The sequence below is a fragment of the Pocillopora damicornis genome, chromosome 1 (genome assembly GCF_964200805.1).
Source record: "Pocillopora damicornis chromosome 1, jaPocDami1.2, whole genome shotgun sequence".
In the NCBI taxonomy this organism is placed as follows: domain Eukaryota; kingdom Metazoa; phylum Cnidaria; class Anthozoa; order Scleractinia; family Pocilloporidae; genus Pocillopora; species Pocillopora damicornis.
In genome coordinates this window covers 33,135,101-33,147,817 of record NC_142670.1, presented here as the reverse complement: position 1 = coordinate 33,147,817, position 12,717 = coordinate 33,135,101, and the positions used below count along the sequence as shown (strand labels likewise).

Sequence of the window (12,717 nt, the reverse complement as noted above, 5' to 3'; positions counted from 1 at the left end):
TTACGGTGGCCAATTTACGTTATCAACTCAGTTGATAATACTAAATTACCCTGTTATACTCTCACACCGACGCAGCACCACAGTTTCTTTAGAAACTTACCCCTTCTGTTCATTCGTCTCTTCATTATCCTAGCAAACTAAGAGGTATGTTGAAAACTGCTCTTTTGCCATAATGCAGACCCCACAGATCCTTTACCAACTAGTGACAAATGAATGGGAAGAAATCCTAAGCTCCACCTACAGATGACAGATTTCAAATCTAATTTAACTACTTATCCATTATTTGGCAGAAGAAGACGACAAGCCTTTGAAGAATACCCCAACCGACCACCTAAACGCTGAGGACGATGTAAAAAGGTCTTCATGAATGGGAACCCAAGGAAGAAGTGGTCCTTCCTAGTAAATTTAGTCCTTCTACTACTTTGATAACTTCCTGTGCAATTTAGACAAATATTTGGTTGTTGTAACTTAAAATTTAGCAATTGCAATTTTCTCAACTTTAGGCCCTTTCATTATATAAAGCTTTTTTGTCCTTATATTTTTAATCTTGCTTTCTCTATACCTATTTCTGGGAAAGCAATTTTGAAAGTGGCAACAGAAAGCTCTGAATTTTGTTTCTGACTAAAGGATTAAAGGATTTTTCATAAGCTCGGGTTATTACTCTGATGGGATACTGCTCATAATCACACGCAGTGTCAGTTTAAACTATCAGAAGTATGCAGCAAAAATCTTTTTTAAGCAAGAACGGTTCAAACACGAAACTTCTACACCTAAACATGGATAATAGAAAGAATTATGATTCCAGTCGGGAAATAAAAGTGTTCTCTCATCGGTGAAGATTTAAGATGTTTTGGTTTTTATCAAATGAGATGTAAATTGGCCACAGTGGAGCTTTCTACAGACTGACGTTTCGTTATTCACTTTAACGAAGGGCAGGTGCTCGACATGTTAGTTTTAGAAACTCCCTACAGTGGCAAATTTACATTATCCACTCAGTTGATGAAACCAAGTTATTTTGTACTACCACCCACAAACGTAGCAGCACAGTTTCTTTAGACATGAGTACTGAAGTCCATCTTTGTATATTGTGAGGATGTTCAATCGCCAGCTTTCTTTAATCTAATTACGAGCTTTGAACGAAGAATTTGATCAAAGCGATGAAAATGAATATGGTGTCAAGATAGGAATAAAATTGATTTTAAAGTTTGCTTCATTTTGTCTAGAGTTGTTCCTTTCAATTCTGCTAAAAAATTTGAAGGTCGATTGTATGAAAGAAGTCTAAGAATTTCCCACACACCATGCCTATATAATGATGGCAGTCAGGAGTACTACAATTCTCATTTTATTGATTTAGAAATATCAACTGTTTCAAAAACATTTGCTCGTAATCTCACAAATTTAACTACAAGCTGAATTATTCCATCGTAAAATATAAAAGTTTCCAACACCTAATCGAAACAAGTCATTTCTGCACCCTAAAGGATATCTCCTTCGCAAAATAAATTGGTCAACCCTAAAGCGTAGAGCGTTAAACGTAGTGCATCATTCTTGCCTAAGGTTCTCGAGTATCTGCATGGTTTAAAACCACGTCTAAGAAATATTCCGGGCAATGCGACTGTGAAACAAGTACATGTATGACACAAACAAACAAAAAAGACGGACATAAATCGCGTTTTGTCAGTGAGTTTTGAGGAGATCTTTAGTTAGGAAACTGCTTGGGTAAGTGAGGTCAAGGGTGAAATCCTATCCCTCACCAGTTCGGAGATGTTACATCTCGATCGGCCTCTATTCAAAGTTAATTGTGCTTTTTAAGGAGCGCATTCTCGGAACACTGGAAATGTTTGAAAACTCAATTGCCATCATGCAAGGTAAACTATACTTTTAAGATTCATCTATTTGTATTTCTCTCAGATTTAGATAAGAAAAAAGCTATCATTCTCTATCAAGCTAACTAAAATTTAGAGTAAAAGGTGGAAAATCTAATCTGGCCCACTATTCACTTATCTCAAACCAAGCCTAAACTAATCATTTATTGATGAATCGAAACCATTGATCTAAATTGATTAACAAGTAAAGTTCATGGTGACCAATTGCAAAACAGAATTTGTTTGCTCTTGTACGTAAACAGAAAGGTATGAACTTAATAAAGAATTCAATTGAGAGATCTTTCCTCGCAGAAAACCGTCAAAAATGAGGCCGCGGATAGCGAGAATTTTCTTGGGAGCGGCTTTATTTGTTGTTTTAAGTGAAATCGCCGCTAGGCCAGCGGACGAACGGGAATCCAATTCACAAAAGCTGAAAGAAAGAAGGGGGAAGACAAAACAAGATGGACTAAAATGGAAACAAACAAAGCTTGAATTACGCGACTCTTCAAAAGGGCAACACAGAAAAACACGGGTCAATAAGTCACTGAAGAAAAAGCAGACTCCTTCACCTTTGAAAGATGAGAACAGAGAGAGAAAAAGACAGTTTATAATGCGCCCTTCACATGCTTTCGGTCATTCGTATATGTTTATGCGTCCGCCACCCATGACCCAGAGAACAATCGTAACAACTCGTATACCCAGACCTCCCATGCCAATACCATATAATCCGTTTTTTGGTCGAGGATTCTTCGGTGGAATGCACCATCTGCATAACCCTTTTTACGATGCAATGGCACAAATGTATGGTGAAGAGGACGAAGAAGATGAAGGTATGTTTGATATTTACTGTGTTCATTAGTTTCGCCCCCTCGGCTGCTCGCATGAGGATCCATCAATCGTGAAACCAGTTAAAGGTGGCAGTCATAGTGACACCTACGATCATCAGTCTAAATAGCACGGTAAAGTTAATTGGCAATATTTGAAGAAGAATTTCGGAAGTTTACAAAATTCGTCATTGATTTTGGCCATGCAACATATAAGAACAAAAACGAAAGAAATCACACCAAATAGACCCATGTAACCACTTTTGAGTGAATAAACTGAACTTTCAGTAAATGAAATTTATTCTCTTCGAAGGTCGTTTGTCAGAAATCACATCAGGTCGACCTTTCTATAAAATTCTGTATTGTCCTGCTAGAGCGTAAAAGCGAATGTTATTCAGGTCAAAGAGTCAGCTTTTTACTTGTAGTATTTATCATCTGCAAATTTTGTAGAAAGAAGTAGAGAACGTTTGGTGGTGTGACAAAATAAAAAAACAAATCCCACTCACTATGACATAAAAGAATGAAATCACTTGCAGTTACACAATCAACCCCCTGCAACTTTATATGGCGACGATCCAATGAGACCGAGCAGAGATCGCGCTTAATTGTCTCAATGACAGACGTAAGATTGTCTACTTGTACGAGTTAAGCATTTGGACAGAATTACAGATACATAAAACTATAGCTCTGACGTCGATAACACACTATCTTACGCCAGAGTAGAGAATTAAAAATAGCTTTCAGATGAAAATCCTGTCGTTTTGTTTTCTTTTTCCTTTATCCTTCTCTCTGATTGATTTTGGCTGTAAACAATTCAGATTCTAAATTGTTTGTTTGATTGTTTGTTTCGAAGTGCCAGCAATTGATTTCGTTTGTTCGATGTTTGCTTAAGTGGTCTGTATTGTTCATGAGTGATGAGAACACAGACTACTCTATTCTTTATTTTTTAATTCAAATTTGCAGAGACTTAAAGCAGTAGGAAGTATTGAACGGTAGCCTTATTCATCTTCTTGCTACAATTAGAAATAGTAAATTCAGCTGACTTGTATTTTAACAGAACGTCACTGCAATCCAAATCCGTGCCAGAATGGTGCCACATGTAACGAGGTCAAGGACGGTTATGAATGTATGTGCACTCCTGGTTTCAAGGGAACTGATTGCGAAGGTATGCATTTTTTTTCTTTTGATGCAAGATTTTACACGGCGTTGTTGCCATGCCCATAAGTATAAAACATCTTTAATTTGTTTTGTCAGCCCTTTTCATTATCGTTGAATCGGGCTGACAATTTTGTAGTTCAGTTAAACAAAGTCGTGACAAAATCTTATTACAAATTTGTGGCTTCTGTTTCATTAAGTTTAAGCTAGAATCACTAAATGCTTTATTGATTAAGGTACACAATGCTTAAGGGTAACTTTTTATCTGTTATCCTAGAGGAGAACAAGTGTCACCCGAATCCCTGTCGCAATGGCGGAATCTGCACAGAAGCCAATGGTGCTTACATTTGTACATGTATGGAAGGATACAAGGGAATGAACTGCGAAGGTGCGATTCACTCTTAGATTGGTTCTTACATGCGATTATGTATTCTTTCTTTTATTTAACTCATTCTTGTAAAATGAGTTAGGGTTCGACAACAAGCGGAATCGCTGGCTCTTTGTACAAATTCTCCGATTCAATCCACATGGATCTCTGGGCTTCATTTTTTTTCAATGTCTACTCGCACGGTACGCTGATCTGAAGTGAGAGTACTCAGTCAGAACTTATCCTGGGGATTCGAAATGATATAGCTTGCAAATCCCTAAAGTAGTTGACCACTTTCAGTATTACCGTGTCATGCGAACAAAAAAATTCCTAACAATAATTTCTTTCTGTCCTCTTACCCGCTTTCGATATGTAAACATGTGCCCAAGAGTTTTACGTCACGTGTAAGAGGTGTTTCCGTCACTAAATTGATTTAAGGAATTCGGGATTAAGATCAGATTTAAGATTCATTTTATTTGATTTTCAATGCAGAATCTATTCCAAAGGAATGACCTTACCAGCTTAAAGACTAATTTTGATAGAGCATCTTATCGCCTCTGACAGCCAACCTGATGTTTACTAAGCGGTCATTCCCCAACATGATTTGATCATAAATTGCAAAGGAAAACTGAAACCAGAATAAGTCACTCAAAACTTTATTTCATCTACTTACGAATGTTGTATCACCTCAATTTATCATAGAGAAAAATAAATGTCAGCCAAATCCATGTAGAAATGGCGGCACGTGCACCGAAATGGATGATGGATTCGAATGTTCGTGTCCAGCGGAGTACAAAGGACCTACATGTCAAGGTAAATGGGATTATCTATTGTCAGTAACTAAATAAGCATCCTATAAGAGACTAAATAAGATTAACGTTATTTTATTTTGGAAAACTTTTTCGAGAATGTAATGCAGAAATTCTGTATTTCAGCTTATTTTACAAATAGATTTCAGATTACCGTACGTTGGCTCAATATGTGACGAGTACAATAAAGTGGCGCAAGAGTGCAGCCGAGCGCGTCACTGATGTTCTCGCCACATTTTGACGTCTCCCGTGATCTATTACTGTACAGACCCATGGCAATATTCATATGTTTGTTTCATATAATTAAAAAGCAAAGTGTTCCTCATGATGACGTCACCTGCGCGTCTGTCCTCTAATAACTCATAACTAAGAACCAATCAAAAGGTGCGTATAATTCAGCTAATGTAAAACTTATTGAAGCATTCAACAATAACAAACTGGGAACTACATATTTTTCGGGCATGTGTTCGTGGGAAATATGGCATTTTCCCTCGAGGTAAGACTGAGTCAAATTTAGACAGTTGCACTTGCTTCCTTGGTAATCTTAAGATTACGCTTTAGGGAGAAGTTTCTGTTTAGGAAAATGTTAATCTGTTTTCTGCTAATCTTTTACAGTGGAGAATCTTTGCTTCCTAAACCCATGTCTGAATGGAGGAACATGTATGGAGGTTATGGGGTCTCACAGTTGCCTGTGTATGGAGGGATTCAGCGGAGCCGCTTGTGAAAGTAAGTGACGTTATTCAGTACTAAGCGAAATCTCTACACTGAATCCGTCGAATCCATCCGTTGTATCTAATGTTAAAAAGCACCGTGTTCCCGTTTCAAATTCATTCTTTCAGTTGAAAGCAAATGTCGAAGCAATCCGTGCAGAAATGGAGGAACATGTTTCGACAATCACAACTCGTACACGTGTTCGTGTTTAGCGGGATTTTCAGGAATCAACTGCGAAAGTAAGTGAAGTTGAAAGTAATGCAGCTAGAATGCAGTGATATTTTCGTGATATAATCTCTGTTTGGTTCTCGCAGTCTCCAATATATGGCATCAGAAATATGAAATAAGCACTGACATAGCTAGCAAATAGCAAACGACAACCAACGGCAAAGAGCGTCTCTCTTAGCATATCCACATGTAAATATACATATACATAAGTCGATTAATTTCTGAAATTTTAATATTTCACGAATGGTTTAGCGTGTTATAATACAATTTATTATCGTCATATCTGCGAAAAAAAAAAGCGTTCGATTGTAGTGTACACGTGGTTCAACGAGTATATATTACGGTGCCGTAAGCAAGAGGCCATATCAAGTTATTGTTGAAATTCGCTCTCTACTCCTCAAAGAGGCCATGCATCGATTTGTTCACGTTTCTCTTTCAGCAATGGTGTCAGTTTGTGACTCTAACCCTTGTCTTAATGGTGGTTCATGTCTCAATCAAGGACCTAACATTTACAAATGTGTTTGTCCTCACGGATTCCGCGGAAAGAATTGTGAAAGTAAGTTGTCTTTGGTCGTATCCTTCACGTGAACAAAACATTGCTACAGTTACGTAGCATTGGGAAGGCCATACTCATTAGGGAATTGTTTCACAATAAAATGACTGTATGGATGATTCGGCTCAGGCTGAAAGTAGGAGTCCCCAGTCAAGGTTATAGGCGAAAGGTTCATCGATTATATAACTTTTCCTGCTCTTATGTTTTGACTCAGTTTTTCTTTTTCAACTTTTCACAAACGTCAATTCTAACCAGCTTAGATTTTTAACCATGTCCTCAACTTGCACTTTGGGCGTTTATCCTTTGCCATCAGAATAATAGTAATAATTTATAAACTTATTCAACGCATGCTATTAGATACAAGCTATAAAAACCGGTTTTCTAAATGATCTCTGATCTAATCCTTGACATAATTATCGTCTAAAACTCTTTTCTTTCATATAAATACAATTAAAGGTAGGAGAGAAAACCTCCCAAAATTGTGCTTCGTCCGGGCAGTAACGTAGACGAACGAATGAACATGAAGTCAGGAGTGATTTGGATACATGCACTTAAATTTTCATATGTCGTTGTCTTATCCCCCAAAGGCGAGAAAAAATGTGAGCCTAACCCGTGTCAGAACAGTGGAGTCTGTAGAGAACTTATAGAGGACGAAGATTACAAGTGTGAATGTTTACATGGATATAGAGGCAAGGATTGTGAAGGTGAGTTAATTGGATGTCTTTACCCAAATTCTAAAGGCTTTTAAAAACCCTTTAGTGATAATTCTGTGCAACAGAAATTTGTACCAGTTTGATTCTGTTGTTGTTGTTGTTGTTATTGTTGCTTTTTGCAGAGGAGATTAACCTGTGTGAATCAAATCCGTGCATAAATGGTGGCACATGTTCTACGTTAGGAAGTTCATACCACTGTCTTTGTGTCGAAGGATTCAGGGGAATAAATTGTCAGGGTGAGTTGAAAAGCAATTGAATTGATATCGACCAAATTTCCTCATTTGCTATCGAGCTGCTCTTTTTACCTAGTAAGGGTAAGTCAGTTTACCACCCAGGCAGCCCATGGGTCAAGGAGCCTATGCCTTTTTTTCTTGGAGTAAAGGGATATGGCTTGTTGCTACTACCGTGTTCCTAGCAGAACGGGTTCGTCGTGGGACACCATGCTCCTAAGAGCTCGTGGGTACCAATTTCTAATATCGATGGCGACGAACTCACTGAGAGTTATGCTTCTTGTCCAAGAACACAACGCTTTGAACCAGTCAGGGATTGCAAAATTCGCGACCCACAGGCCAGGCCATAAACAGTTAGGCCCTTTCTTCTTAACCAGAATCCCTTATCCAATAGCTGGCCGATCTAAAATCAACAAAATCGACTGTTTAACAGAGCCTGATAGATGTCACGCACTTCCTTGTCAAAATGGTGGATCATGCTATCAGGAAATCACCGGGACATACAAATGTCAGTGTCCAGAAGGATTTAGAGGTTTCAATTGTGAAGGTCAGTATGTGTTAGTGCTTTGAATAGAAATCCAACTAGAGACATACTTTACGCTTGCCTAAAACCTTTTGTAATCTGAGGAGCAGAAATCCACGTGGGTTTACCAAGCCTGGACTTTGAAAGCTGTGTCATGTGGTTGAGCTGATCAAAAAACATTTCTTTACTCGGCCAAGACATCGATCGAATACCTCTCAATTTTTGATATGCAACTCTGCAGGACATTAAATCTTTGTCATTTACCCTCCATATTTTAGAGGAGTTGAAGTGTCATTCCAACCCATGTCAAAATGGTGGTACCTGTTTTGAGAACAGTGGTGGTTATACTTGTACATGCCAACCAGGCTACAAAGGGATCAACTGTGCAGGTAATAAGCTTCAATAAAATCTACGATTTGCCATAACAATGACAAAGTGATGGGTAACTATATCCCAACTCTTTACTGTACGATCTTTACCAATACATTTGTTTTCATGAGGAGAAAAAGAACTCTCGTAAAGGTCGGCATACATCATGCAAGAACTGATAAAATCTGTAATGAACCCCTTCTCTAGAGCGTGACAACTGTCACCCTAATCCTTGTCATCATGGTGGCGTGTGTGAGATCGACGGCGAAGACTTCACTTGTTCCTGTTCGTCGGGGTGGACTGGAATCACGTGTGAAGGTAAGTTCTTTGGAATATTTTTTAACAGTGGATAATAAATAGACGATCGTGCGGACAGACACACGGACGACCGTGACTTGCTGCCTACATGGACGAAATGAGATGCAAGCAGTACACGAAGGAAAAAGTTGATTACTCTAAAAAATCATGTCTTCCCTATTTCGGTAGATGAAGATCACTGTCACCCGAGTCCTTGTGAGCACGGCGGAGTTTGTATAGCAAAGGGAGCATCTTATGAATGTCACTGTCCCATACATTGGACGGGAATTAACTGTGAAAGTAGGAGCTCCTTTTTATATATCCTTTATGAACAAGGTCGATCACTTCAAGTCCAGTCCATTATCAAATTATGGGAGCAAAAACTCCTTAATTCTGTAAACCATTACAACAGAGAAATTTTAATACGCTATCAAAAATAAATTCATCTGATGCGAAACTAAAACAAACACTGGTGACTTGGCCACTCCTGTTTTCCCGCATTTTAAACGGTTTTTCACCTTCACTTTGAGTAGTCAATGGCTCAGCTTTGGCTGCTAGTGATGCTTAACTTTATTTTGATTGGCTGTAGTGATACTTACCTTTATTTTGATTGGCTTTAGCGATAACTTTGGTTTTGGTCTTGCGACACTCAATCGAAATTCACTTTAATGACATAAGTCAGCCATCGCTATCAATAACGACACTCGAGAGCTTTTTACATGTAAAGCCAGAGAAGCTTCACCTTTGCCTGCGTCAAACAGGATATTTATAAATCTTTCATAAACTTGAGATGAGATCTAATTTAAAGCAGTTGGAGATTGCCAAATTTTTCCATTGCAACCGATCAAGTTAGGAACGTTGACCTACTGTGTTTTTAGTACCACTGTATAAATATTTATCCACTGCTCTGTTTAAATCTTTCACAGCACCCTCCACAATAGCTTACGCAGTGGCCAACACATGCGCTGCCACCACCTACGGCTGCTGCCCTGACGGGAAGACACCAGCTGCAGGACCTCACCAGACAGGCTGCCCAGGTATAGATTTTACCTTAGCAAACGCGACTTCATAGTCACACTTTATAATCTTTAACAGATTGAAAACAGTCAGTTTAGGGACAGTTATAATTTGTCACCTTAGAGCGGTGGGGGGATGGGGAATGTTTGGAGGATCACATCGTTTTTAGGAGGAAAGGAGAGGGGATCGATGGTCGGCATAAAGGGGGGACCAGGGAAAATTGACTACCGATAAGGGGGAGGGGGAGTCTTTAGAATACTACAGAATCTTAGGCTTGATTTCATCGCAACAAAACCAAAAATCTCCAAAGCTCCCCCTCGCCGATGATAAATAATGACCGGTCCCTCACTTGCCTGTCCACGTTGGTTCACTCCTCGGACTCTGGGTCAAAATTCTATTCAAACCAAATTATCAACAGCCCTATATTCCAATTCTGAGCTTGAAAGCTAAGCCACGCCAATGTCAGTCATACATGAAGTTCAATATGATATAGTTGATGGGATCAGATCCGTAGCAGATCAATAAATTCTATAGCATTTTATACTCCCTGTAGTTTAAGTGTAAATTATGAGTACTCTGCTTGCACGGTGCTTTTAAAACGAGTTCAAAGTTCATCTTTATTCTGAAACCTATAACAGATCTTTTCGCATCTGTTTCGGTTTTGTAAAGAGTTTTTGACGTTGTTTTCTTTGTTTTTCCTAAAAATGTTAAACTTGTTCCGGTCATCGAAAAAGAACATATTGGAGGTGAGATATGATCTTCTTTATATGATCCGTATTATGTATATTATTTTTATTTCTTGATCCGAAATTAATTGAAACTTTCCGTAGTGTAAGGGGTTTATGGCGGATGTGTGTATATCTGTATATTTACATCTCACCACGCTAACAATGAGGAGCCATCGTATTCCATCGGTCAGGAAAATAATTGGAACTATTCTAAAGATGCCGAAAATGATTCCAATCGGAAAACGACAAGAACAGTAGGAATAACATACTAAGACCGATCGAAAGCTAGCGATTCATTTCAAATGCGAACCTAGCTGTGGAAATAAAAATCCGGAATTTGGGTCAAATCATTCAGACGATAAGCGATCCGCACCTAATCTATGAATCCACTTGATTGAATGTGAGGATCCGAATCGTTATGAACTGCACAAGAAGAAAAACTTGTCAACGTTCTTGATCTCGTTGTTGTTGATGACTACCAGTGCTGGAGGCCACAAATCTCGTGCCTGTGATGATGATATTGGCTATACAAGTGTTTATGTCTCACTCAGACTGATGATGTGTTAAAGTTCCTACAGGCTGTTGAAGAACGATCTATTATACATAATCCGTAATGATAAAACAGTAAACAAGTCCTTTATTTCATTTTAAATCTTTAGGTATCGCAAAGTAAGCGGTCCAGTGTTCATGATGTCAGCTTCGATTCTGGCAACTCAGATAGGGGCCACCTTCAGGAAGAGTACCCTTGCTTGTTATTTGTATGAAAGATGCGGAGTGCATGCTTTGTTTGAAAGAGTAGTCTAGCTTGAGCTGAGCTCGGATCATTCGCATTGTAAATATTAACGCTAAAGTAATCTAATCAAAGTATGCTATGAACACTAAATTAGTTGCCACAAGATGGATAAATAGAGTGTGTCATACAAAGGTACTTTTACCCTGCGAGATTAGATCGAAAGAAATGATTCAAGAATCGATTCAAGAAAGTTTTGCGAACTGTGGGAAACTTACAGATCAACTATCAATTTTCTATTTTTAAACTGACGTTAGCTCGTTGAAAATTGATGGAGTTTCTCAAAAAGTTGCTGTTGAATATTTGGAAACTGTTTGATTCTAAGGGTTGATTTCCGCATTTTTCACGAGTCACTTCATTTAGCCCAGTCAGGAGAGGAGCGTGAGCTTATTTTCCGATCAGCGGCTAGTAATCGTGCTGCTGTTGTAAACAACGTAGGAGTAAAACGTCTGCGCATGTGCGGACGCTGCGGTGGCCAGAAGTCATACTTCATGGCTGTCAGAGCTGTTTTGACTAACAGGATCCTGTGAAACAACCACAAAGGCTAGTTTGTTGCAGTGTTTTGAAAACGTGCAGCTTTTTTCGTTAAAGCTTTAAAAACACGATGAATGAATAGAACACACTTCATGAAATCAGCATTGTGTTAGGAAAGTCCTGAGTTTTCCCTATGCTGCTTTTATTTTCATGTGAAAGATTTCAGTGAACGTTTCCATTCCTTTTTTGGTTGTTTGACACGCTTTTCTTTTACATTTTGCGCCGGAAGTTGGCGCGCGACTGGCCGAAATCGATCCACTTGTGCATGCCTTACGTTTGACTCCTGTGTTACGACAAACAGTGGCTGTATTAATATCATATCGTAGCCGATATTTTGAATGTTTTAGTTATCATTGCTTTAAAAACGGAGATTGGTTGAGAACAGCACTGGTATTGTCATGTTAGTTGTGTTGTTACAAACTTGTTATGCTGGTGACATTGCTAATACTCTTTCCGCTGGAAATTTTCAGCTGTATTGATCCGTTTTGACAAGCTCGGTTTATCTGTTATGACTTTTCATCCAAGCAAGAAATTTTTTTCTGGGCATGTTTTGCCACCAACGAGTGAAAGGCACATAGTATTAAAAATGTTGATTTGTATCAATAAAAGATGACACTTGATTTTGAACTGGATTCGGCTCACAGAAGTACTTTCTAATTATTAGAAATGACAGACTCTAGTCCACAACGACCCAATGTTTTCTTCTCCTTTTTCTTTCGCAAAGTGTAAGTTAATCAAAGCTGACTTGTCTTTTGAATTAATCTCAGGGGTGATGGTAACAAAGAACTCTGATTCAAATGAAGAAAAAGAAAAGATATTAAATGAAGAATCACATAAGCTTGCAGCAATGACCGATAAATTAAATTAATAAATATCTATTTATCTTCATTGAACAATTGGTTCAAGTGACAGCAGTTGTTTATCTAGATATGAAAAGAAAGCGACAGTTGGAGGACCAGAAAGATGCGTAAGAGTTATTTGAGTGCTCTCCACACTCCCTAAGT

General features: G+C 38.5%; 1 protein-coding gene across 1 annotated transcript in view; it reads left to right on the top strand.

Annotated features, from left to right (window-relative positions):
• The window catches only part of LOC113679501 (uncharacterized), a 28,424-nt gene extending 16,084 nt beyond the window's left edge, over positions 1 to 12,340 (top strand). The window contains exons 32-48 of the mRNA XM_089182938.1: positions 291 to 349; positions 2,164 to 2,695; positions 3,747 to 3,854; positions 4,122 to 4,232; positions 4,914 to 5,024; positions 5,636 to 5,746; positions 5,860 to 5,970; positions 6,399 to 6,515; positions 7,100 to 7,216; positions 7,348 to 7,461; positions 7,889 to 8,002; positions 8,257 to 8,367; positions 8,555 to 8,665; positions 8,834 to 8,944; positions 9,571 to 9,681; positions 10,396 to 10,407; positions 11,049 to 12,340. Of these exons, the coding sequence (XP_089039064.1) occupies positions 291 to 349; positions 2,164 to 2,695; positions 3,747 to 3,854; positions 4,122 to 4,232; positions 4,914 to 5,024; positions 5,636 to 5,746; positions 5,860 to 5,970; positions 6,399 to 6,515; positions 7,100 to 7,216; positions 7,348 to 7,461; positions 7,889 to 8,002; positions 8,257 to 8,367; positions 8,555 to 8,665; positions 8,834 to 8,944; positions 9,571 to 9,681; positions 10,396 to 10,407; positions 11,049 to 11,062 (2,075 nt within the window). The 3' untranslated portion in view covers positions 11,063 to 12,340. The remainder of the gene's footprint in view (positions 1 to 290; positions 350 to 2,163; positions 2,696 to 3,746; positions 3,855 to 4,121; positions 4,233 to 4,913; positions 5,025 to 5,635; positions 5,747 to 5,859; positions 5,971 to 6,398; positions 6,516 to 7,099; positions 7,217 to 7,347; positions 7,462 to 7,888; positions 8,003 to 8,256; positions 8,368 to 8,554; positions 8,666 to 8,833; positions 8,945 to 9,570; positions 9,682 to 10,395; positions 10,408 to 11,048) is intronic.
• The last annotated feature ends 377 nt before the right edge of the window (positions 12,341 to 12,717 follow it).